Genomic DNA, 24,190 nt, shown 5'->3' on the forward strand with positions numbered 1-24,190 from the left:
TATCATACAGGTAAGCATAAATGGATTTATGGATTGAATATCATAATACAATTTTATATTTTAAATTAGTATTCAAATAATCCCATACGTTGCTATAATACATTTATATAAGCGCCTCACATATGTATAAAAATTTTATGTACATAACTGGAAGTACTTAATCTGAATAGTATTATGTATACCGTTTATTCTACAAAATCTGTAACAAAAAAAAAATAATGTTGATTATTATTTTGAATAATGTTAATTGTATATATTACGAAAGGTAAACGAAACTTGTACAAAAAGCCATTGTTTTATAATGATACAATTTATTGTAAAAAATAATAAAGAAAAAAAAAAGAAAAAAGAAAAAACCATTGGAGAGACTTGAAATTTAATTGAAAGTTACAAACCGATATTAATTGTCGCCATTCGTCTTCGCTCAATGCATGCTTTATTTTCACTAAAATATTTGTTGGAATTTCAGGAACCGCTGTCAATGTACGTTCTTGTTTAGTAGGCACATATTCTATTTGTAAAAGCTCGGCTACCGTTGGCCGTGCTTTAGGGTCATGCCGAAGACATTTACGCATAACTTCGATTAAAATTGGTGGCGACGGTATAACTTTATTACCTTCCCCTGACGACAAAGTTGCAGGAAAAGGAATGTTCAGTTTCGGATTAGTTATAGCGTTTACTTTGGCCCATTGTGAACGAATATGATGAAAAGGTGTATGACCATAAACTAAACTATACAAAATACATCCTAACGACCATACGTCCGACTTAAAACTGATCTGTAACATAAATATAATTGTAGTATGATTTTATAACTCTTAACGGTTATCACGTGATTACAGACAGAATCCACGTTTACTTTATATTTAACATTCTGGCTAGGAGAATCTGAATTTCCACCAGTGTCCATCAAAGCTTCTGGGCTGATGTAATTTAAAGTACCAATCGGACAGTTTTTTACAACCGATGTCATATCTGCATTCATACTAGAAGCAATTCCAAAATCTATAAGTTTCAATCTTCCCCGCACCAGTAAAAAATTTGCTGGTTTCAAGTCCGAATGAATCACTCCTAATGGAAATTTATGCACATAAGAAAATCTTGGTGGCAATAAATGATTCTTTTTTTTTCCTTATTTTGCATTAAAATCTTTACCATTATCGTGTATATGTTTAACGGCTGTTAACATTTCTGTCCAATAGTACAGAATCATTGTAAGAGGAATCTGTTTTTCTTGCAACATTGATTTTATAAGACGACTGAGATCAGTATCACCCATTTCCATCACCACGTAAACCATGGGATACTTAATTTCACTGAAGCAGAAAACAATTTGAATGTAAACGTCACTGGTACGTGTGCGCATAAAATACATATCTGTAAAATAAATTCTTACTAATCAAACATCTTAACGACACATGGTGCCTGTAACTTATGCAACATTGAAATTTCTTCTAAACAACCCTGTGCCGAGTCCTTGTCCATACAAGTAAGATTAACACATTTAATGGCACATAATTCAAGCGAAGATAAATCTTGTGCTCTCAAAACTTTTCCACTCATACCATGACCAAGTGTACCCAAAATTAAATATTCTTTTCCTTTTATTAAAAGCGCTCTACCTTGTTTCGATTTAGGTATATTAGATGGAATTGAAAATTGTACGTTTGACGCATTATCTACAAATTTTTTTAACTCTTGCTGCCGATTTTGATTATTACACGTTAAATTCTTATTTTGAAAATCATCGCATACCGATTTCAAGTTTTCTTCACTACTATCTTTGATACAATGAGTGTATCCATTATTTTGTGTTACCGACATCTTATTCAGTGTTCCTGTTCCTTTAACTGCTACATTTTTTGCATTTGGATATTCATTTTCTTTTGATTCTTCGTTAAAATCTGATTTCAAATGTACAACTTCTTTCGATGTTTCAAATATCGATTTTTGCATACTTAGTTTATCGCACAAAGTTTTGTTACATAATTTATTTTGAACCCTGGGTGTTATTTCATTTACTTTTAGCGGTTGAGATTCTTGCAGCAAGCGTCTACTTGAAGTATCATTTTGTGTGAAACCTCCTGTATCTGCTACAGGTTCTCTTACTTTACTTCCTGTATTAAAATACCTACAATGAAAAATAAATTAATAGTAGATATAGAGATAACACGCACTTTGCATACCTTGGAGTATCGTGATTGGCCATATTTGGTGTAAAATAAACAGAATTTTTTGGAGTATGCATTAAGTCTCTCAAATTGTTACTTTTATTTTGTAACGGTGTTTGTTTTACATTATTATGAGAGCGATGACATGAAATTGTAGCTGGAGTTAATCCCTGATTGTTAGATGGTTTGGATAATTTATTTTGCGGTGTTTGAGTAATATTTCGTCTGGAAAAACATGGTTCTGGATGTACAGCACCAATTAGTGCATGTTTCAAAGGAGTTTGTAATGCCCAATGATCAACAGAACCTACTAACGTTCCTGTATCTAAGCACTTTGATTTATCATTAGAACATACATTCTCATGATGTACATTTTCTTCGTTTATCAATGCCTTTGATTCTAATCTTTCCACTTTAATGTTTGTATTGTGTAAATTATGAGATCCAGATTGTGGTACATTTTCAATAGTATTAATTAACATAAGTTCTTCAGGCTTTGAAGAAATAATTGTATGCAAAACTCCACTAATTTTTAAGTCATTCTTCTCTTCTATATTATGTAAAGGTAACGATTTATCCGATTCATTTTCAGGGCAATCATCTTGCGGTAAAGGCTGTGGCTCATCAGAATCTGAATCGGTATTAGAATCCTGCGTCTTATCCTCACTTTCATCGTCATCACTCTCACAAAAATGTTCTAATTCTTTCACACGTATCGGTTGAAACTTTGGACGTGAATTTGAATGATTTTGAAAATCCATGTTATTCAACATGAACCTATCATCTGTTGAAAAATCTAAGAAATTCTTTGAAGAATACTATAATTAATTCACATTAATTACAAAAGTAAAGAGAACTTAATCAATGTAAACATATGCAATGAGACATCAATTGAGGATATGAAACTATGTTGTGTGTACAAAAACTGTTGAACTTCCAAACAATTCGGTATATTCAGAAATTATTAATTACTCTCAAGAGATACACAAAATAGATTGATTCCAACTATTTCGTATCTGTTGATTTGTAAGCATTGTTACTACTATTGTATATGTAAGTTTGGTTTCCGTTTATGTCATCAAATTCAAATACTAAGGATGTGCAATGATTGGTTAAGGTTAACAGTGTTGCACTATGTACATAATTCATAAAACTAGGGATATTTCATGAAATTTTATTAAGTTTGTAGCAGATCGATCAATTCATCTCAAACATCATTTTTATTGAATTACTTGCTATTGTAAAGTTAACATAAAATACTTTTAATATTTTACATAAAAACATATTATACAATATGTTATGTACATTATAATGACATATCTCACAGTATATTTATGTATGTATATATTATATAGAACAAATGATTGAAAAATTAATACTATGTATTTCTATTATATGAAACACAGCTTACACTTGCATTGCACTACAAATTTTTGCTAAAACAATAAATACAATCTGTACAATTAAATTTCATTCCGTACAAATTGTGAAAAGGTTTTTCTTTCTTTTCTTTTTTGTTAAAGATTTTATTTTATAACTTTCAATTGATTTTAAATGTTTATGTAAGTAGTCGTTCAAAAATGAATGAGAATACTATATTTAAAAAGTACGAAAACTTTACATATATGTATCATGTAGCTATGAAATTTAATATTGAATAATTTGAAGCTTAATTTTGTTTTAATGCGATACTTGTAAGAAAAAGCTGACGAGTTCAAAGCATGTAAATTATATTTAATACAGTTTTAAATAATTATAATGATGATAATACAAACACAATTGTATCACTAATTTTTTCTGTATGAGCTGTTTATTCACATGTATGTACCTATATTAGATTAAAAAAAAGAAAATGCATGGAATTTTGTATCTGATTATTAAACATTGCACATTTGTCTCCTACGAATGGCAATAGAAAACAAGAATGTAAAATAGCAACAGTCTTTACTTTGAAATTTATTCCATACTTAGTTTATCTGAACTTGGTAATTTATTAAGATAAATCATGTATAAATAAATTGCAGTTTTTCGCAACTTAATTCGTATTTTGTTGGTACATTAAATTATATTTAACAAATTATCAAATTATATATATTGTTTTTCATATTCGAAAAACCAGAAACCAATGCTACCTACTCCTCTATCTCACGGTCGGTCTTCACTTATGATTTTTCTTACCCGTAGGAACTAGTTGGTAGCAATCATGGAAACGTAAAACATCTAAACAAGTATATTCTATTAATAATCTTCATCTGCATCCTTATACCCTAGCAATTATCTTAAGTATGCATTTCATTTATTTATTTATTTTTTGTTAATCGTCCAGATTTGATGCAACAATACAAACACGATTTGCAACATAAAAGAACATTGTTACTAAAACTGAAATAAAAACGAGCTCGGCGCTTAACGAATATTAAAAATTTGCTATATTACTCTTCAATCTTTTCGGTATGCTACAAATACCGTGGAAATGTACGAAAAGTATCGAGTGTCACGTTCAATCTTGTAGTCGATGAATGATTAATTAAAGTGATTGGTTTTTTAGCGCCTTGCTAAAATGTGTAAAGAGCAATATAAAAAATAATATTTTATTTAATCTTTAGGGACGAAATTAGGAATTATTATGAGTAATGAAAAAAATGTTCTAGACTATGCTGCAATATTCTTAACGTTTTCCATTGTTATAATTAACCGCTCGCAATGGTGTTTTAAATGTTGATGCAGATTGTTGTTGAAACTGATATGCTAAAGGGTGAATTTTAAAGCCATATAACCTGCAAAAATATTATTTTTCTATTTATATAATTTTATCAAAAATGTAAATTTGTGTTTACATTATCATTCAACAAGGTCTTTATAGGAACAGTAAGAAAATGGTTTCTCTTTCATCTTACCTAGGTACAAATTGATTTGTTGGACGTTTAGGTCGATACTCTGGATGAACCATAAAAAGCATATGTGGGAATCCTGTTCCAAAAAATGCTCCATCTGTGTGATGGTACCGAGAGCTTTTTGGTGTATAAACATCCATACATTTGGGGCAGTAACTTTTTACCATCGCTTCTCCAGGGACATCGCTGAGACCCAAAGGTAACATTGGCTGGGATTCACAATAAACACGTGGACAGTGGCCAAAATCACCAGCTTGATACTTTTCAATCATCTGAGCGATACCTCGATTGGTAAGAATGTAACGTGCATGAATAAGTCCATAGAGTAATTCTGCTGCTTGTTCAATTAATTCAGACTGATTCGGATGCCCATCCAATTCATCATCTGCATACAAACGCGCTTAAAAGTACTTTTATATTTTCTAATAGAATGTTAATATTATATTTACCAGGTTCGAGATCAAGAATCATATCTAATGCTTGCCTATAATGTGGTACTTGCTCGTTTAGTCCAGTCAAATTAAACTTATCTTGAATGTAATCCTCGTCAACCTGATGTAAATAACGATACATTAATATCGGTAAATATATACATATATATACATAATATATCAAATACAATATTTTTATTCTAGGTTCTGGATTGTATCAATTTATAATATATAGATCTCTTATTATAAAATCAACATAATTTTGAAGCTGCATTACATTGTAAGAATAAAATTTCAAATAAAAATCTAACATCGATACTGATATTATTCACTATAATCAACAGCAAAATTTTTAACCTCAAAAAATGATATAGGTTAAGAAAGTAAAATATCCAAAATGTAATACATGATATCACAATCTCAAACCGTGCTCACCTCACAAAAGAATTCATTACCCCTGAGGTTGCAAAACCATGAAATCCAGGATACCTCCTCAGAACTGCTCATCTTCCTGTGAATAAGAAAATGGTAGAAGTATTCTTTTGACACTATGTAGTGCAGAAAGATGGATCACCGCGTCAAAGGCGCGCAGGATTTGTGTGGAATGCGTAAAGATACGTGCGCAAAAAAAATTCTCGAATCTTCGGATATTATGCACACGTACATACGCGACGTCGATGCTTAGTGTGTACGCCTAGCAATTGGTTAGAAAGGCGCCAACGAAAAGCTAGATATGGGGAATTCAGAAGTGAGGGGCGCAAATGGAGTTTTCACTTTACTAGGCAAGATGCTCGACGTTACAGCCTGTCCTGCCAGTTCACCTACGTTTTGGTAGTCATTGCTGCTTCCTCAACACAACATTTTCAACATTTTCAACATTTTTAAACACAATATACAATTCGACACGGTCGGGAAGCACATTATTTAAGAAAAAATCTTGTAGAACGAATGAAAACCCAAAAATAAACAGCCCTTACGGCTTACCTTTTGGTGCTTTGATTAGCCACGCTTGCTCTTCCCAACAATGTAGATAGCGCTGTCGTGCTTTATTCAGTTCGCCACCTTCCGGACCTTTTTTTCATAAATTATTATTATTATTATTATTATTATTATTTATTTATTTTTTTTTTTTAATTGAAATATTCCTATAATCCAATATTTTTCTTCTATGCGAAATGACAAATTTGAAAACTTATTCAATGTAGCTAAACCTAATAATGGTTACGATCAAAACCCATCAAACAAAATTTTGATAGCCTTCACTTTGAGATTTCTGTCATTTTTATCATTGACCAATGAACGGTCAATGAATTTTCGATAACTATTTCAGTTATAAATTTTCTTATTAAAAATATAATTGAACGTCGAACGTTCTCTTTCTTCAAACCTGATGTTTGTAAAAGCTCATTCAGTACTGGATAGCAATGAACAGAATTTAAATTATATATATATATGTGTGTATATACTATACCTTACACGATATGATATAACGTGCCTTTGTATTCTAATGCTGCAATGCAACTTGAAAAACACTATATGTATTTATATTGTATAGAAATAATTTTTCTTATGCGTGTATGTGCAAATGGACATTTAATGCTTGATTTGTGATTATTGGCAATTTATACATATGGTTTAATATTAAAGTTTAGTGGAAACCTATTGTATATTCTATTTACGCCTATTACTTCTGAAGAAATGTCTAATTTTACTTGACCTTATTACTATGCATAATAAACTCTCAAAGCAAAATGGAGCATACAGTAGTAATCTGATAAAAGTGTAAACTTTTATAAATATTACATTGTTTTTTGGTATGCTATCAATAAACTCTAAATAATGTGCAGTTGAGTCATTAATAAACAATTGGGTAAAGCTAGGTAGAGTTCAGAATGTGAGACAATCATATCCATAATCCTTATCAGTTTGAGTAATTAGCTTAAATTTCAGTTAATTAAAAAAGATTAAAATTGATTATGGTACGTACAATTTTGTGCAATTGTATAATTTTTTTTTCTTCTTTTTAAATACCAGATTAAATAGCAAATTTATGTATTTATTTATTTATTTATTTATTTATTTATTTATAGATGCATATGTGGTTTTGGTTTGGAAGCAATTTAGGTGATTTTCTTTTACCAGGATACAATGTTGTCACAACTTCAAGTTTCTTTTGCACTTGTTTAGGTTTAATTGCACTTGCAATATTATATGAAGGTATGAAAATCTTACAAATTAAACTACTGCAAAATGCTACGATGCTTATACGAAAACAAACACCCAGAACATCAGAGAATTCTTCCTTACTGTCTAAAATGTCTTCAAAGTCTATTGGGACACAACTTTCTTTGCACTGGTACAATGCCTTACAAATTACTTTTATGTAAAGAACAAATGAGTGTATAATAATGGATTAATATTATTGTTAATAATCCTCTGTCAGCATATATTGGTCTACATGGAGTTTTCAAGTGTTACATTGGTCTGTACATACATTTCTTGGCTATCTTTTAATGTTGGCAGTTATGACATACAACGTGTATATTAATATTGCTCTTGTGTTGGGAGGATGTCTTGGATATTGGATATTTGGCCCTAAGCTTATAGAACTCAATTTGAAAGAATTTTATAAAAGGCAAAATATATTAGACTGTGATAAAGAATGTGCAGGTATGAATTTAAATAAACTCTATAATTTGCTTTATAGAAACTTGATAGTACCTGTAATAATTTATAGATAATGCAATAAACTATGAGGGACAAGGATCAACAGTTTCTGTTGTTACAGAACAATTAATAACAGAGGCTACTATTGAGGTCCACATGCCAGTTGATGTTTAAATTAAACAAAAAATTATTAAAATAACATTTTATTGGTTTATATACATATCTATAAACTATTTTATACAATATATATGTATATTGTATATAACTAAATTAATACCTCTCACAAAAAACAAGGCAACTATACTCTATCAAAGATAATATATATATATATATATATATATATATATATATATATATATATATATATTATTTAAAAACATAATACAGTTTTACAAATTAGAATCACAAAAACAAAATGTACCAGTTCATAGTATCTGTTAACGAATTTTTAGCTATGTATAAAGAATGTAATGTCACAGTCTTCTTGTATTCTCCAGATCTCCAGGAATAAAAATCATCTTAAAGCTTATCATTTTCACACGAATGAACGAAAAGAATAGGAAATGTGTCTCATTGGTGTATCACTCGGCAAGAAACTATTTTGAAGATCACTGTAATTCTTAAAAGTGTAATACAAAGGAGCTTTCATAATTATTGGGTTGTAACATAAATTCTTTCGATCGCCGCAAGTATATGTATTAAGAAGTTCAACCGAATGAATTTATGTTACAACCCAATATAATCTCGCTATTGTGTATATTACATATCTTCGTGAAAATTATAATCAAACAACTTATGGAAACATGGTGAAGTGAAGTCAGTCGTAAAATGGAAATATGGTTGTTTTCCAGTAAGATGTTGTCCACAAAGCCAGCAAAAATGAGCTTTGCAGTAAGTACATGTTATTTTATTACATCCATCTATTTTTGAAATTGGAGTCTGACAGTTTGGACATGATTTTGTATTTTCCTAAAAGTTTTATTATTACATTGTGGAATTATTAATACAAACCATTTTATTGCCAAGTTTATTAATTAAAATACCTTTATATACTTTTTGGATAAATGTTTTTCAACTTCTTGTATTTGTCTTTGACCATACTTTTTTAGTAATAATTGTTTTTGACGTATGTTACCTTTCTCATAATTTTCCATAAGGTTTACCAATTCACTTGATGATATAGTAGTGCATGGTATATTTCCATGGTATGCCTGACATATATTTCATTAAAAAAAGTCAATGGGAACTTGTTAAAACATGAAACATAAAGTTAAAATATACCTTACGACAGTCTCTACAAAAGGCATGATCACATTTGCTACAAGTAATCCAGATGTTATCATTATCATTTACAACTGGACATTGGCATGAAATTCGTGGACAATAAACTATGTCTTTCATAGAATTTAATGTTATTTGTAATAATAAATTTTCGTATTTTGAAAATAGATTTGGACAAAGCTTTTTGATTTCATTATGCGTAATATTAAACTTGCAATTTGAATCAGGGCACATTATATCTTTTACCATATTCTCATTAATCTTTGCACCGAGGTATTTTTGCATGCAATTTCTACAGAATGTATGACCACAACTTTGAAGTTGTATACATTTCTTTCCAGAATATACTTCAAAGCATACTACACACGAGTAGTAACTGCGTTCAAAGTTAAATTGCATTTGATATTCGTTGTAATCCATAAAAAGTTTTATTGGATTCAAAACTAGCACGTTGCATATAGCTCTAACATCATATGAAAACGTAACATTTAATTTAAAGTAATCTGTTAGATTATAATATCTCAGAAATAGAAGTGAAATATCTAACGTCTCATTGATTTGAAGAAAATTAAGAAGATCGTGCCTTAAAAATTCAAACCATAAAAATAATACTTCTTGTTCCTGGTGACTTGACCATATTTCATCTAACTGTTGACAAATAAAAGATATTTGCCAAGGAGTAAGCCATGAGGAAGTTATATAAAAATTTGGTGAATTGTTTGTAGGATAATCCATTGGAAGTTGCACATATATTCGAACAGGTGGTAGATATTTGATTAAACATTTTAAATACATTTTACGAAGATTTTTGAGCATTAATACCTTATTATTGGTAGCAGGATAAACATTGAAATAGATTTGTATCATATCATCATCCTTAATGCAAGAAAATTCATTCTGATTATAAATACATGAAAGTGCTAAGATTTCGTTTTCCTGTCGGTCTCGATTATTCATTGTTTTTTTAGAATAATTTCTCTTCTTGTTATGTATGTATTGTATCTACGACACGCTACTTTTTCTTTATATAATATTAACACTAATAATATACTTTTAAAATATATAATATTTACTTATTTAATACCAACCAGTAGCTGCATTTAATAAATAGCCGATTTCAAGGCGTTAAATACGCGCACTTTTCTAGGAACGATCACTTATCTGTACTGTATAGTGTGTTTATACCATTATACACAATGGCGCGTAATTAGAAAATGATACCTAATACTTATACGACTTATTTATATACAAATTCTATAAGTAGGAATATTATGCGAAACAAATTTATATAAAATCAAACAGGTAAGTATCATAAGAGAATTCCTTTTTAAAGCTATTTATCATTATTTAGTATAGAAAATAACAATTGATGGATTTTTTTACCTTATCATGCTGACGTTTGATTTAATTTTGCAATTCAAAATACTTACATATGTACCTACATACGTACAATTAAGATTTTGAGAAATTAGTTGCATTTACGCCAATAATAAAGGAACCGTGAGTTCAATCATTTATCAAATAATATTAATAATTAAATTGTAAGTAACAAAAGTATATTAATACAATATTAATGTTTTTTATCCTTCTCTTTTCAAATACAGAAAGAAGTGTATGTATATAATATATATATATATCATCAATTATATATATATATAGAGAGAGAGAGAGTAAATTATAATATTTATTAAAATTATCTTGTGTGTGTTTAAAATACATAATTATAAATACATTATACACATTTCTGAAAGATATAACGATAAAGAATTGAAAAATAGGATAGTCTAAATACTTGTAAAGATAAAAAAAAAAAATTGAGGCTAAGTTCTACAGGCAAGTAGAGGCTAAGTTTCAAAACGTACATGTTATAAAATGGTAGAAGTAAAAGCGAAACATACACTTCATAGTGGCATTTTTCATCCTGTTTTACGACAATGGCAATCACCAAATGTAGAAATTACAGTTAACAATCTTATGTATCCAATTTTTGTCTTGTAAGTAAAATTCATAATTAACGCTTATGACACTAACTTATGTACATACACTTACATACGTATATACATTTATAGATGTACACATATATATATATGTATATATAATGAAATATGTTTGCATTTTTATTTCCAAATAGTAATAAATAGTATTAAAGTAAAAATAATTCGATTTTATTTAAGAATTTTTTTTACACGTTACATAACGATGCAGAATGTTACATTCACTCATTACTGTTTAATTTTTTTTAGAGACGAACAAAATGCTAAGGAGGCAATTGCTAGTATGCCAGGTGTTTATCGATATGGTATCAATGAATTACGAAAAGCATTGTTGCCATTGGTTTCAAAGGGTCTACAATCAATATTATTGTTCGGAGTATCGAAACACTTGAAGAAGGTAAAGTACATGTAACAAGTATTTAGTAACGAATGATTGAAAAGTTGTTTTCTATTTTTGATAGGATCACATTGGAAGTAATGCAGACAGTTCACAGAATCCTATTATTCAAGCTGTACCTTTAATAAGACACTGGTTCCCAAATTTATTAATAGCATGCGATGTTTGTTTGTGTCCTTATACTATTCATGGACATTGTGGAATTTTAAATGAAGATGGAAGCATAAATAACAAAGCTAGCATTGCACGTATTTCTGAAATTGCTCTTGCATATGCAAAAGCTGGTAAGCATACTTTTTCCTTTAGGTGTACATATGAAATGATGTTCAATACTTATCAATAATAAAATTGCATCCTAAAGGAGTACAGATTGTGGCACCATCCGATATGATGGATGGAAGGATCGGTGCAATTAAAAACATATTAGCAGCAGCTGGATTAATTAATAAAGTTGCAGTTTTATCATATTCAGTGAAATTTGCATCAGGATTTTATGGACCTTTTAGAGATGCTTCTGATTCTGCTCCAAAGTTTGGAGATAGAAAATGTTATCAATTACCTCCAGGAAGTAATGGATTAGCCGCAAGAGCAGCTGTTAGCAATATTTTCATTTATTTCTAAACTGTTGCATTTTTGAATAAATATAAAAGACATATGTACACATTTTTTTAAGGCTAGAGATGTGTCCGAAGGAGCTGATATGCTTATGGTAAAACCAGGTCTAGCTTACTTGGATATTGTTAGACATACGAAGGATGCGCATCCAGAATATCCAATGTTTGTATATCAAGTATCAGGAGAATATGCCATGTTGTATCATGGTGCTCAAAATGGTGCAATTAACTTGGAAAATGTTTTAAACGAAGTTCTTCTATCAATGAGAAGAGCTGGAGCTGATTGCATCATAACATATTTTACACCTTTAATTTTAGATATGTTGCAACCAAAAAGCAAGTATTAATTAAAAATGTTGCTACCCAGGGTGTACATAGTTATTTACACTGATATTACTTAATATAAATAAACATATCAGTAAATTCATTTTGTTTAGTTTTTAACAAAAATTACATGTATGCACAGTTCTGGTATCGAATAGTAAGTATTTATTTATACATATATGTAAATAAATAAATCATGAAATAAAAGAATTTACCTTGTTAATTAAAGTACTTATATATACATATATGTATATGTACCGATCTAGTCCCGTTAGATTCCAAAAATTACATTAAAAAATAAGAAGTTCGCGATTTTAGCAAATGTTGGTGCTTTTAATATACAGATGATGACTAGCTAACTCATAGAGTTATTGATGTAACAACTATTTAATCGTTTTATAATAAAAATAAATGTATACTAGGGTATGTTAGATAGGGGGTTTTATTATTAGGTCAGGTATATGTGAATTAATAATAAAAAGTATCAGAAATATCTTTTGACACACGATAAAATATTGACTGAAAATATTGGTCACACATTAACGTAATCTTTTGACAATGATTCCTCCAATTGTAAGAGTATTCGAAATTTCCAGAATACGGTATCATTGTGACGTGGGCCTATCGATAGCAGCCAACTGTATGCGGCTCAACCAACTGGTGTTCGCTTTTCCATTGGTACGGACTTTCTAAGACCAATCAACATAGGCCACGACGAAATCGCCCCGTTAATATCTCGGTCCTGAGATCGTTCCGTAGTCAGTCATTCCGAGTTGTTCTTGTTGTTCGTCGAGCTTGTGACAAATTAAAAATAATTTCTACTTATAATAAAAAGAGATTGTATATAAAGATTTTCGATCTGGTGGTGAGTATTGCATATAATAAAATATAATAGTATTATTAAATTTCGAAAAGTATTGGACTTGGTAGTAAATAGTTGATTGAACGTTAAGAATATTTTAATTATTTGCCACGTCTTGCTACGAATAGATCAATTAATTTTTTTTTTCATCTAGTTTAAATTTACTTACCTATTTATATAGTTAGATGCTTCTAAAATATGTTTTATACGATTCTTACGCTATTTGCACTTTCTGTAATAATTTATATGAAAATTTTTAAATTGTTCACGCGCTACTATACGTGTCAGAGTATATGTATAATATAATATATTCGCCGGAATGAAACGTTGTATGAGTAAACAGTAATTTATTTTTAGTTCATTGCTCCTTACTAATTAAATACATTTTAATATGTATTATGCTACTATTTTTTGTTCCTGTTAATAAAGTTTTTGTGTACGTGTCGGTACTAATTTATAAATGTTTATGAAACTTTGAAAATAGAAAGATTTATTTACCATATGTATGTTTTGTTTTAGAGCTGTTTTTGTATCAAGAAAAATGAAGGGAGCTAAAGCTCTACTTTTAATAGGCTTGTTAGTAGCCTATGCTTCTGCGAAAGAAGAGAAGGCAAAGGAGGATATTGGAACTGTGATTGGAATTGATTTGGGAACTACATATTCTTGGTAAATAGGCTAAACTGATCTTCGAGAAAAACACACGTGTAACGAGAAAATATTTTAACTGTGATTTATCATTTTAGCGTTGGAGTGTACAAAAATGGAAGGGCAGAAATAATAGCCAATGATCAAGGAAATAGAATTACTCCTTCGTACGTGGCTTTTACTTCTGACGGTGAACGTTTGATCGGAGATGCTGCCAAAAATCAGTTAACAACAAATCCAGAAAATACAGTTTTTGATGCCAAAAGATTGATTGGTAGAGAATGGTCAGATCCTACAGTACAACACGATATCAAGTTCTTTCCATTCAAAGTTATAGAAAAGAACAACAAACCGCACATAAGGGTAGCGGTCAATGGGGAGGAAAAAATATTTGCACCCGAAGAAATCTCGGCTATGGTTCTTGGTAAAATGAAGGAAACCGCAGAGGCATATTTGGGCAAAAAAGTTACTCATGCTGTTGTTACTGTGCCAGCCTACTTTAATGATGCACAGAGACAAGTAATTGTATATTTTTTATTTAACAAGTCAGATTTAATTTTGAAAAAATTAATAAATTATATTTTTGGACTTAGGCTACCAAAGATGCAGGTACTATTTCTGGACTTGTTGTTATGAGAATTATTAATGAGCCAACAGCTGCAGCAATTGCTTATGGTTTGGATAAGAAAGACGGAGAAAAGAATGTATTGGTCTTTGATCTGGGTGGTGGTACTTTTGACGTCAGTTTGCTTACCATCGATAATGGGGTGTTTGAAGTTGTGGCAACAAATGGTGACACACACTTGGGTGGCGAAGACTTTGATCAGCGTGTGATGGACCACTTCATTAAGCTTTATAAGAAGAAAAAAGGCAAGGATATTCGCAAAGATAGCAGAGCTTTACAGAAATTGCGACGTGAAGTTGAAAAAGCCAAGAGGGCACTCAGTGTTAGCCATCAAGTACGTTTTATGAATATATTTTTCTTTTTCATAAGAATTTTATTTTATTTTATTTTATTTTATTTTATTTTATTTCATTTCATTTCATTTCATTTCATTTCATTTCATTTCATTTCATTTCATTTCATTTCATTTCATTTCATTTCATTTCATTTCATTTCATTTCATTTCATTTCTTTTAAACTGATTATTTCACGTTTGTATTTTTTCGTAGGTGAGGATTGAAATCGAATCCTTCTTCGAAGGCGAAGATTTTTCGGAGACCTTGACGCGTGCGAAATTCGAAGAATTGAATATGGATCTTTTCCGTAGTACCTTGAAACCAGTACAGAAAGTTTTAGAGGATTCCGATATGAACAAAAAAGATGTAGACGAGATAGTACTTGTTGGAGGATCGACTAGGATTCCAAAAGTTCAACAACTTGTTAAAGAATTTTTCGGTGGTAAAGAACCATCCCGAGGTATTAATCCCGATGAAGCTGTCGCATATGGTGCTGCAGTACAAGCAGGTGTTCTTTCTGGTGAGCAAGACACGGATGCCATTGTACTTCTTGATGTCAACCCACTTACCATGGGTATCGAAACTGTTGGAGGTGTAATGACTAAACTTATTCCTAGGTAAGGAAAAAATATTATGTATAGATATCTACTTATATGTATACAATTCACCTTTTGCGTTTATGAAAATCATTCATTTTGTTTTTGATTTTGTTTTTACAGAAATACTGTCATTCCGACGAAGAAGTCGCAAATCTTCTCTACCGCGTCAGATAACCAACATACCGTTACGATCCAAGTATACGAAGGTGAACGTCCGATGACAAAAGATAACCATCTTCTTGGTAAATTTGATCTTACCGGCATTCCACCGGCACCCCGAGGAATCCCGCAGATTGAGGTCACCTTTGAAATTGATGCCAACGGTATTCTACAAGTGTCCGCTGAAGACAAAGGAACTGGAAACCGCGAGAAAATTGTTATTACCAATGATCAAAATCGGCTTACTCCTGACGATATCGAAAGGATGATCAAGGATGCTGAGAAATTCGCGGACGACGACAAGAAATTGAAAGAACGAGTAGAAGCACGTAACGAACTCGAATCGTATGCTTATTCTCTGAAGAATCAATTAGCTGATAAAGAGAAACTTGGATCAAAAGTCACCGATGCAGATAAAACAAAGATGGAAGAAGCTATCGAAGAAAAGATAAAATGGCTCGAAGATAATCCGGATACGGACCCAGAAGAATATAAAAAGCAAAAGAAAGAGCTTACCGATATTGTTCAGCCCATTATTGCCAAATTATATCAAGGTGCTGGTGGTGGAGTTCCACCTCCTAGTGGGGACGATGACGATTTAAAGGACGAACTTTAACTATAAGAAAAAAGCAGTACTTGTATTCGTCCTAATATAGACTGAATTAACAACAGGCTCATGCAATTGCTGCAGAGATTAATACGTCGTTGATACGTCGACTATACAAGACTGATCGACGAACGTTCGTTTATTCATTAAGTTACATACATCAGAACTAAACAATACAACACGGCTGTAAAGGTCGCCCTGTGTATTGTTCCGTAGTGTGTATTTGTCGCATAAGGTAACAGTCATCTTGATCTTGAAATGAATTTTATGAAATGGAAAGAATTTTACTACTGGAAGTAGCTTTTCCAATTTCCAGAGAAGATTCTGCGCGTTAATTTATTTTAATTAATTGTTTTCTATGTTCCATTACAAGTAATCGAATAAGCAGTTGTATAATTCGCGTTACAGATTTTCAGGCGTGGGTGCGAATCAGAATGATTGTTTGTGCAAGTGTGCTTGACTTGCGCCTATTATTATATCTGTAGAAAAACTATATCGTACTGTGTACAATATAGCTGTTCTGTGTGAATGAACGTCATATGTATCAGCATCACGGAAATAAACATTTTTTCAATAAATTATACATACCGTTGAACGTCTTGTATTAGAATAAAATATTTCTGCTAATTGCAAGTTGTGATAAATGTTCAGTTGATGAAAAGAGACACATGTAAAATGAATTTCGAACAAATTTTATTTGAAGATGCAGTTTGATCTTGTAACAGAAACAGTTGAAACTTTACAGGCAGGATTCATTCTTTATAACTTTTTGTATCGAAATATAATATCGACAGACATAATAATAATAATAATAATAATAATAATAATAATAATGATAATGATAATGATGATGATGAACGATAACATACTCTTTTGTATTTATAACTTGCTTTTTGATATTTTATCGTTAGTTCATATCGTAGCGTTTCAATTATTAAATATATATTTCTAAAGTGTACATACAGATCATTTTGGGTACAAAAATACCATTGGAATTCCATGACAATCATTTTCCATTATAGCGAAGAAATCTTTTGTCATTTAATTTCATATGATTGCCTTTTTTTTCTGTTTCCATAGAATAGATTTTGATTTTATAATTTACAAAAGTAACGATGTTAGAAAAAAAAAAATTAAAAAATAGTAATACTTTTTTTAAGCATAAAAACATACTATATCATTATACCATTCATGGATAATAAATAACCGACAACTACATATAACATCTTTAAAGGTTGTCGAATGAATGTCTACTTTGCAGAAAGTTTCCAACTTTTTCTCTTTCTCTTTTTATTTTATACAAAAGTAAGGCCGAAAAGTAGGCATTCCATGTGAATCATGATTTAAATACTTGAATTTTTGTGAACATTATTAGTGCATACCCATTTCGAATACATACATACATACATACATACATACATACGTATTTACAATATTCAGAATAAGGATTAAAATTTAATTTTTCTTTTCTTTTTTTTGGCATTATTTCAAAAGATTTATACAAAACGATAGCCGGTGAGCGTTTTTCTATTGGATTCGTTGATGAGTAATGTACTAAAAATGCGAGTACAACAACTTTTCTCATTTTTTGTTGGATTTCATTAATCCTAAGGAACATTTTTTGTCATCGTATTCACCTCCGTTCTGAGACTTTATCTGAGAATATATTATTTGTAGACAAACGATTTGTAAAAGTTCATTTTTATCAAGGAAGCTGATTTCTTTCTCGCTTGTGTTTGAACAAAATGCAACCACAATCAAGATTACCCGATACTTTGTGTAAACGATATATTTTGAATTCTATTATAATACAACGTATTGTTTTTCAGGTTTCAATCGGACAGAACGGCACGGATTGAAACCAGTATCTTCGAAAGAGAAGCATGAATGTAAAAGGTATCGTTCAAGCTTTTTACCTTTCTTTTTTTTCCCCACTATGTTTTCGTTCCTTTTGCAATAGACAATAAACATGTCTATTTTACGATCGAGAAGAAATTTCATTACGATTTCAAGGGCGACTGAATGTTTCTAATTAAATTTTAACAAATACGTAAGATTGTTGAACTAGATATTATTCGGTGAATTAATTAAACCTTGATGTAATTGCATCGATTACTTTTCGTATCAATGCTAAAGTTAGTTCACGATTACAATGTTTAGTACATAAAAAATGGCAGTTAAAAAATGACAGTGACCAAACGTAAGATTATGTTCTCTTCGATCGTTAGGTATAATAGCACGTATAATACATTAAGCTAGTTTTACGTGATATTATCGAATATAATAAGCTACAAATACAAATGTAGCATACGGTTTGTTACCTTTACGCAATGAATAAATAGTAATTAGATGCGCGACTTTTAAAAATATTTAAAATATTTAATCATCTATTAGCGTAATGATTTTATGAAGAGAAAAAAAAAAATTTCATTTTCTTTTCCTCCACGTTTCAATGGGACGACGGGAGAGACTTCGCTATACATATATGTATAAATAATCTTTCGAGCGCATTGTAGATCCATGAACTTCGATTAGGAAAACTTGTCTAAAAAATACTATCATTTCTTGATAACTTATGAGTTATAAAAAGTTCCATGGTGTCGCGCAACTAACAATAAGATTAAAGATTACAAGGTGAACTTCAATTCGAAGAAATATTAACGCTAATGCATATACCTTTTTATCCGATTCAATTTCGTTTCTTCCATATAGGGGAAACTATAATATCGCTATGCATCTCTCTATAATTTATGTACGTGTAATTCAAATTAATCATACACGATTGACATCGATCCATGAATTACCGAGAGGGCTGCAAAGAACACGTGAACATTTAGGCACTTAATTTAAATGTTTGTCAAACCTGAGAATTCATCCACGCTGTACTTTTTAGCGACATACTTTAAGAAAAAATCTTGCTTTTCACTTTGAAAACTAAAAGTCTTTTTTTTTTCTTTTTTTTTCTTCATAATGGTAATTCAAGGATCGATTTACACAAGATCAGAGGTATCTCTGGAAATTATCTCGTATTTTTAACAATAAAGGAAAAAAGAAAATTGGTGTACTAATAGATGTACTAATCAACAAATAAAGCAGGCATATGGTGCGCTTCTGGTTTTACTTTTCACTTATCTTTTCTCCTAGTTTGAACAATAACAATGTACTTTGTATCACAGTATTATATTAGTATTGTATTTAGTATTTGTCGTATTTACTTTGGATATGGCAAATATGAAATATAACAGTAAAATTATACTAATGTAAGTCTATATTCTTTGGGGCTAAATGCATATCACAGTGGGAAAATTTTCAACATTCTATCTTTTTTTCTTTTTTTTTTCTCTTTTTAAATTCTAATTCAGACTTCCAGAAGCGCACCAGCCCTAAATGTGTAATATCTTAAACATTACGTTACATCTATATGTATATATATATATATATATATATATGTTTCGATAGAGATTTTACAGACACCTTTACCGTTAACCAGTTGAAATAAGCAGATATGATTAAAGTAAAAGTATCTTTTAACATTAATTGAAAAATGCCCCATAGGCTGTTTTAGATACTTGCCTCGTATCTAATATGCAGTCTTATCCTAATTATTTTTTTTTTTTTAGCTGCGCAACGGATTTTATAAAATGGAAAACGACACATTAATAAATCTATACCTGTTTCTAAATGACATAAAGTGGTCCATGTCGTTTGAAATATCTTCCTTTATCTAATCAAGTGGTCGATCACAGATGTATCACATTCATTTACTTGTCAATTATCGATTCATTTGTCATTGTGTTATCCGTTGTGTAAAGAAATATTTACAGAGTTCATTGGACCACCCTTTAAACGCAAATAAAATTATATCAAAAATTACACAGCTCACTCTAAATGCTAAAAACATGCAGTAAATATTTAGTAATGTTGAGATATTAATATTGATATTGGATAATTATAATGTTAGGAATTAGAAACGAATTAACGTTAAGTGCCGAACAGTTCTTTCTCTCTAATCGTACCAAACATATATGTATGTATGTATTAAATTAAATATATAATGTCAACTGGTAATTTTTAGAATTAATTCGAAATCGTCGAGAGAGATTGTTTTAAATTAAATAATTTTTTCGGCATTATTTTAAAACAAATTTTTTTTTTTTCTTTCTTTCTTTAATATCCTATTGAAATGTTCGCGTTGTTTCTGTTTGAATACTTGGGAACAACAAGTTAACAACAAGCTCTCTACTTTTCTTTTAACAGTAGAAAATAGTAATTTTCTATGCTTTGACTACTAGTAGCATCAGCATCAGACTAGTAGAATTGATAGATTATTGGAAATTACTTTTGACGGGTCTAATCGTAACAGTGTACGTGTTTGAATGTATTCCTTAATTGACAATGCCATAATCGTATAGCGTAGTAATTGGTCAGCTAGTACTTGCTTGCCAAAGAAAGAACTGCTATGCATGCAGTAATTAGAAGAGAGATTTTGCAAAAGCCTGTATAATTACAGGTACAGTAGCGTCAAACCCGTTAATTGTTAAAATATTTCCATCAACTTTTTTCTTACGGTACGTCGACGATGAACATACAGCACAATTTATTAACCTGAAAATTAATAAATAAATAAATTATTATGTTATTTACCCCTAACCCCGGTGTAATTATTTCGAGACATACTTACTTTGTATTTGGAAGTTTAACTTTAGCTTTGTATGCTTGAAGAGCCTCTTCAGAAGTATCAGTTTTTTCGAATATTTGATCTACGACGTTAATAAATACGTCGTATTTATTATTTTGATAAGCGGCCCACGACATCGGTTTACCCAAATTTACATTTCCAACAGGCATCTGTTGCAATCTTCTCATAGCCTGACCAAAGGAAGCAGTTTTGTCAATGTTTACAGTATGAATACCAACATTTTTAAACGTCGCTATGGTGACATTCTTCTCACTGCGAAGAAGCGCAAGTGCTATCATGCACCCTGCTTCGGCACCATTTACATTTCCGCTACGCCAAGCATGCGTTTCCAACATCACTTTGTTCATATTAATTGTTACCATGTAACGTAAACCAGTTGGTTGAATATGCTATACAGAAGATAGATTAAGTAGAATATATGGATAAAAGAGCTACTATATGTATATGTATACTTACAGCAAATGAAAGATTTAACAGTTTATAGAGAGCATCAATGATTTTAGAATTCGGTTTAGGTGGAGCTGGTAAAGGTTTATCAAACTGTTCTCTAATTTTTCTTTTTTCATACGTTAATGGTCTTTGAAAAGAATATATTATATAATTATTTTTCAAAGAAAAGTTTTTTTAATTGCTGATTAGCGATACCTACTTTCCAGAATTTTCATAATCCCTTATTGTAACTAATACTAGAGCTGGATGAACCTTACTTCGGGATATATTTTCGTCATTAATAAGTTGCTCTGTTACTTTAGAAACTGTTGGCGAGTTTGGTCTTAATAATTCAAGATTATGTATTCTCTGCAGATTAGTTAAGAGCATGTGCAAATCCATTGACGGTATTAATGCATTCCAAATCTACAAATGATGAATAATTATTTAGCATCTATACAAAATACACAATATCGTAATAACAATTTTTGTTATTTATGATATATACTTCTTTAGACTTTAACAAATGTCCAGGTACATGATCCAATGTCAGTTTATAGGTTTCTAAAAGAGCAGCAGCCCGAACTTGGTCGCTGCAGTGTTTAAAGTCTTCAACATTTTTAATGTATTCTATTATTTCCGTGAATTCAGAATTCTCATCAAACGATTTATTAATTTCTTCCAAACCTCGTATTATATATTTAAAAACAATTTCTCCACCTATTTAATGACGCATTATTTAATCCATTAAAACGGTTATTTATCCAATAAGTGCATTTTAATAAAATAAATACCAGGATTCTTGGATACAGGATGTGATAGTTTTATGATATCTTTATGCTTCCAACCGTATCTGCCTCTATACCTTGTTACACACTTTGCCAACTCCATTGGAGTTTTTGACAAATACCAATGATTTACAGCCTTTCTTAAGCCTTGACCCCATCCGTGCTTTGAGCTACTATTTGCATCGAGTTCTTTTTGTTTACTTATTTGGGAGGCAAATTTGATAAACAAGATAAAATGTTGCGGGGATGAACAAATTTTATTCAGGGCTGCGTAAGCTGCATGACGTAAAGTCTCACTTTTCATTTGTCTACAGCAAACAGCAAGTGCAAATACTAATGTCTCTGGATTTGGAACAAGGTTACTTTCAAATGCCTATGATAGAAATTAATTATTAAAATTAATTAAAAATCTGTAGATAATTACTTGTAGATAATTGTTTTTTCTATGCAAAATACAACTGTACCTTTGTAATAATTTCCACTGGTAACAGTTGCTTCTCTATATTCTCTGCGAGTTCTTCTATAGATGGAACATTTTTAGCTAAGAAGTAATTATGGACAAACCAATTTCCTGGTTGATAATCGGGATATTCTTTTCCAACATAAAGAAATTGTGATAAACGTATTTGAGGATCATTCGGATCCAAGTCTACTGCCATTTCTTTTAATACACAGTGCTGAAAGTATTATTTAAAGGTTTATATATGCATATATGTACATATGTATATATATATATATATATATGCCTACACATGAAATGTTTAAACATTTATATTCCTTTTACAACAAGATTGAGTATTTATTTGACTCTTTATAAAAATAATTTATAGAATCTAAGCTTGATGCAATGCATAACTAACGCAATAACAGGTATCACTGGATGACCTGATAAGGTAATACGAAAATACGATATATGCTATTATAATAAACACGCTCGACTTTGTGCATCGTACAACTAGGAAAATGTTCCCTGATTATAACAAACTTTATTGTCGAATAATAGAAACGTCATTATGCATATTTTGATTATTGTTACCTTGTGTTAACTGAAAAAGAAACAATTTGAAACACAACCATACAGAAAGACGTTTTGTGACGTATAGAAATGTTCTACCATGTACTTACTACTGTGACTACTGGCCAGTACAGACGGAACAAGTTATAAGATCTGTAGATCTTGCGTCAAGTATAAAACATGAAAGCTCATTGACCCCTAGAATTATTATAAATGTTTGAACAATGTCCAACTTTCTGTTCGATTAAAAGTACAGTTTTTTAACTTTTTGAAGTCTTTACTTAATCTTGTTCTTTCTCTTTCTATTAGAAATTAATAGATTTTCAAATATTTTCAAATGATTTTTTACCGGACAGTGTCACCTTGCACAGAATTTACATTTATTGGTGTATGTAAATTTGTGTATTTCTAAAATTTTATAGGATTATGATTGCAAATATCTGTGGATTGTAATGTTTTTTTATTTCTTGTAATAATTGAAGTATGAACGGTTTATATATATATATATATATATATATATACATTATATTTTTATAAAAAAGTAAATTATTGTTTTATAAGTTGGTATTTAATTTTGATGGTGTCACGAGATCTTTACTAGCAGTGATCTTTGTTCACCTTCGATCATGCTCGGCCACGCTCGGCTCGGCGTCC

At 30.4% G+C, this 24,190-nt stretch overlaps 6 protein-coding genes across 20 annotated transcripts; 2 read left to right on the forward strand and 4 right to left on the reverse strand.

Annotated features, from left to right (window-relative positions):
- Positions 1 to 11: 11 nt before the first annotated feature.
- On the reverse strand, positions 12 to 3,778 carry LOC114877567 (serine/threonine-protein kinase mph1). The gene is made up of 6 exons (XM_029190292.2): positions 2,187 to 3,778; positions 1,397 to 2,131; positions 1,156 to 1,316; positions 860 to 1,071; positions 396 to 779; positions 12 to 199 (listed from the first exon to the last, which is right to left on the reverse strand). Exons 1-6 carry the CDS (start codon positions 2,942 to 2,944, stop codon positions 191 to 193), a joined length of 2,259 nt encoding a protein of 752 aa, XP_029046125.1. The 5' UTR covers positions 2,945 to 3,778; the 3' UTR covers positions 12 to 190.
- Positions 3,779 to 3,884: 106 nt separating this feature from the next.
- LOC114877575 (casein kinase II subunit beta) lies at positions 3,885 to 6,567 on the reverse strand. Of its 7 annotated transcripts, none has more exons than XM_029190314.2 (5): positions 6,481 to 6,567; positions 5,932 to 6,007; positions 5,515 to 5,617; positions 5,069 to 5,465; positions 3,885 to 4,948 (listed from the first exon to the last, which is right to left on the reverse strand). In XM_029190314.2, the coding sequence occupies exons 2-5, from the start codon at positions 6,001 to 6,003 to the stop codon at positions 4,840 to 4,842; spliced, it is 681 nt and encodes a 226-aa protein (XP_029046147.1). In that variant the 5' UTR covers positions 6,004 to 6,007; positions 6,481 to 6,567; the 3' UTR covers positions 3,885 to 4,839. The 7 variants fall into 7 exon arrangements, with proteins under 7 accessions (XP_029046147.1, XP_029046151.1, XP_046144003.1 ...); XM_029190318.2 differs by having other exon boundaries at positions 5,069 to 5,450; positions 6,481 to 6,503; XM_046288047.1 differs by lacking the exon at positions 6,481 to 6,567 and adding an exon at positions 6,322 to 6,474 and having other exon boundaries at positions 5,069 to 5,450.
- A 96-nt stretch (positions 6,568 to 6,663) lies between these two features.
- LOC114877576 (probable low affinity copper uptake protein 2) lies at positions 6,664 to 8,692 on the forward strand. Of its 4 annotated transcripts, XM_029190321.2 has the most exons (5): positions 7,042 to 7,475; positions 7,587 to 7,620; positions 7,684 to 7,852; positions 7,940 to 8,166; positions 8,234 to 8,692. In XM_029190321.2, the coding sequence occupies exons 1-5, from the start codon at positions 7,473 to 7,475 to the stop codon at positions 8,335 to 8,337; spliced, it is 537 nt and encodes a 178-aa protein (XP_029046154.1). In that variant the 5' UTR covers positions 7,042 to 7,472; the 3' UTR covers positions 8,338 to 8,692. The 4 variants fall into 4 exon arrangements, with proteins under 4 accessions (XP_029046153.2, XP_029046155.1, XP_029046154.1 ...); XM_029190320.2 differs by lacking the exons at positions 7,042 to 7,475; positions 7,587 to 7,620 and adding an exon at positions 6,664 to 6,950; XM_029190322.2 differs by lacking the exons at positions 7,042 to 7,475; positions 7,587 to 7,620 and adding an exon at positions 6,986 to 7,034.
- LOC114877571 (E3 ubiquitin-protein ligase RNF14-like) lies at positions 8,351 to 10,746 on the reverse strand. Of its 4 annotated transcripts, none has more exons than XM_029190299.2 (4): positions 10,533 to 10,746; positions 9,445 to 10,456; positions 9,207 to 9,374; positions 8,351 to 9,132 (listed from the first exon to the last, which is right to left on the reverse strand). In XM_029190299.2, exons 2-4 carry the CDS (start codon positions 10,399 to 10,401, stop codon positions 8,923 to 8,925), a joined length of 1,335 nt encoding a protein of 444 aa, XP_029046132.2. In that variant the 5' UTR covers positions 10,402 to 10,456; positions 10,533 to 10,746; the 3' UTR covers positions 8,351 to 8,922. The 4 variants fall into 4 exon arrangements, with proteins under 4 accessions (XP_029046132.2, XP_046144001.1, XP_029046134.2 ...); XM_046288045.1 differs by having other exon boundaries at positions 9,445 to 10,446; positions 10,533 to 10,581; XM_029190301.2 differs by having other exon boundaries at positions 10,518 to 10,533.
- A 367-nt stretch (positions 10,747 to 11,113) lies between these two features.
- On the forward strand, positions 11,114 to 17,200 carry LOC114877568 (endoplasmic reticulum chaperone BiP). 2 transcript variants are annotated; one of them, XM_046288042.1, is made up of 10 exons: positions 11,114 to 11,438; positions 11,688 to 11,835; positions 11,900 to 12,119; positions 12,197 to 12,429; positions 12,509 to 12,734; positions 14,208 to 14,301; positions 14,379 to 14,799; positions 14,874 to 15,239; positions 15,454 to 15,857; positions 15,960 to 17,200. In XM_046288042.1, exons 1-10 carry the CDS (start codon positions 11,317 to 11,319, stop codon positions 16,612 to 16,614), a joined length of 2,889 nt encoding a protein of 962 aa, XP_046143998.1. In that variant the 5' UTR covers positions 11,114 to 11,316; the 3' UTR covers positions 16,615 to 17,200. The 2 variants fall into 2 exon arrangements, with proteins under 2 accessions (XP_046143998.1, XP_029046126.1); XM_029190293.2 differs by lacking the exons at positions 11,114 to 11,438; positions 11,688 to 11,835; positions 11,900 to 12,119; positions 12,197 to 12,429; positions 12,509 to 12,734 and adding an exon at positions 13,511 to 13,638 and having other exon boundaries at positions 14,155 to 14,301.
- Positions 17,201 to 17,281: 81 nt separating this feature from the next.
- Positions 17,282 to 24,000, reverse strand: LOC114877569 (60 kDa SS-A/Ro ribonucleoprotein-like). 2 transcript variants are annotated; one of them, XM_029190295.2, is made up of 8 exons: positions 23,647 to 24,000; positions 22,986 to 23,198; positions 22,528 to 22,894; positions 22,242 to 22,453; positions 21,954 to 22,159; positions 21,761 to 21,881; positions 21,287 to 21,693; positions 17,282 to 21,210 (listed from the first exon to the last, which is right to left on the reverse strand). In XM_029190295.2, exons 2-8 carry the CDS (start codon positions 23,178 to 23,180, stop codon positions 21,078 to 21,080), a joined length of 1,641 nt encoding a protein of 546 aa, XP_029046128.2. In that variant the 5' UTR covers positions 23,181 to 23,198; positions 23,647 to 24,000; the 3' UTR covers positions 17,282 to 21,077. The 2 variants fall into 2 exon arrangements, with proteins under 2 accessions (XP_029046128.2, XP_029046127.2); XM_029190294.2 differs by having other exon boundaries at positions 23,558 to 23,649.
- Positions 24,001 to 24,190: the final 190 nt, after the last annotated feature.

This window comes from Osmia bicornis, chromosome 12 (genome assembly GCF_907164935.1).
Source record: "Osmia bicornis bicornis chromosome 12, iOsmBic2.1, whole genome shotgun sequence".
Lineage (NCBI taxonomy): Eukaryota > Metazoa > Arthropoda > Insecta > Hymenoptera > Megachilidae > Osmia > Osmia bicornis.

Coding starts and splice junctions, on each gene's coding strand:
- LOC114877567 (XM_029190292.2), bottom strand. CDS start 2,944: ATGTTGAATAACATGGATTTTCAAAATCATTCAAATTCACGTCCAAAG. Junction 1,317..1,396: donor GTCGTTAAGATGTTTGATTA/GTAAGAATTTAT, acceptor TTTCTGCTTCAG/TGAAATTAAGTATCCCATGG. Junction 780..859: donor GCCAGAATGTTAAATATAAA/GTAAACGTGGAT, acceptor TTTATGTTACAG/ATCAGTTTTAAGTCGGACGT.
- LOC114877575 (XM_029190312.2), bottom strand. Junction 5,618..5,931: donor GTAATGAATTCTTTTGTGAG/GTGAGCACGGTT, acceptor TATTTACATCAG/GTTGACGAGGATTACATTCA. Junction 4,949..5,068: donor ACAAATCAATTTGTACCTAG/GTAAGATGAAAG, acceptor ATATTTTTGCAG/GTTATATGGCTTTAAAATTC.
- LOC114877576 (XM_029190319.2), top strand. Junction 7,853..7,939: donor ACACAACTTTCTTTGCACTG/GTACAATGCCTT, acceptor ATCCTCTGTCAG/CATATATTGGTCTACATGGA. Junction 8,167..8,233: donor CTGTGATAAAGAATGTGCAG/GTATGAATTTAA, acceptor AATAATTTATAG/ATAATGCAATAAACTATGAG.
- LOC114877571 (XM_046288045.1), bottom strand. Junction 9,375..9,444: donor TTTGTAGAGACTGTCGTAAG/GTATATTTTAAC, acceptor AATATATGTCAG/GCATACCATGGAAATATACC. Junction 9,133..9,206: donor TATCCAAAAAGTATATAAAG/GTATTTTAATTA, acceptor TAAAACTTTTAG/GAAAATACAAAATCATGTCC.
- LOC114877568 (XM_046288042.1), top strand. CDS start 11,317: ATGGTAGAAGTAAAAGCGAAACATACACTTCATAGTGGCATTTTTCAT. Junction 11,836..11,899: donor TATCGAAACACTTGAAGAAG/GTAAAGTACATG, acceptor TATTTTTGATAG/GATCACATTGGAAGTAATGC. Junction 12,735..14,207: donor GAGAAGAGCTGGAGCTGATT/GCATCATAACAT, acceptor TACTTTTAATAG/GCTTGTTAGTAGCCTATGCT.
- LOC114877569 (XM_029190295.2), bottom strand. CDS start 23,180: ATGGCAGTAGACTTGGATCCGAATGATCCTCAAATACGTTTATCACAA. Junction 21,882..21,953: donor GATTATGAAAATTCTGGAAA/GTAGGTATCGCT, acceptor TTCTTTTCAAAG/ACCATTAACGTATGAAAAAA. Junction 21,694..21,760: donor TGTTAAATCTTTCATTTGCT/GTAAGTATACAT, acceptor TCTTCTGTATAG/CATATTCAACCAACTGGTTT.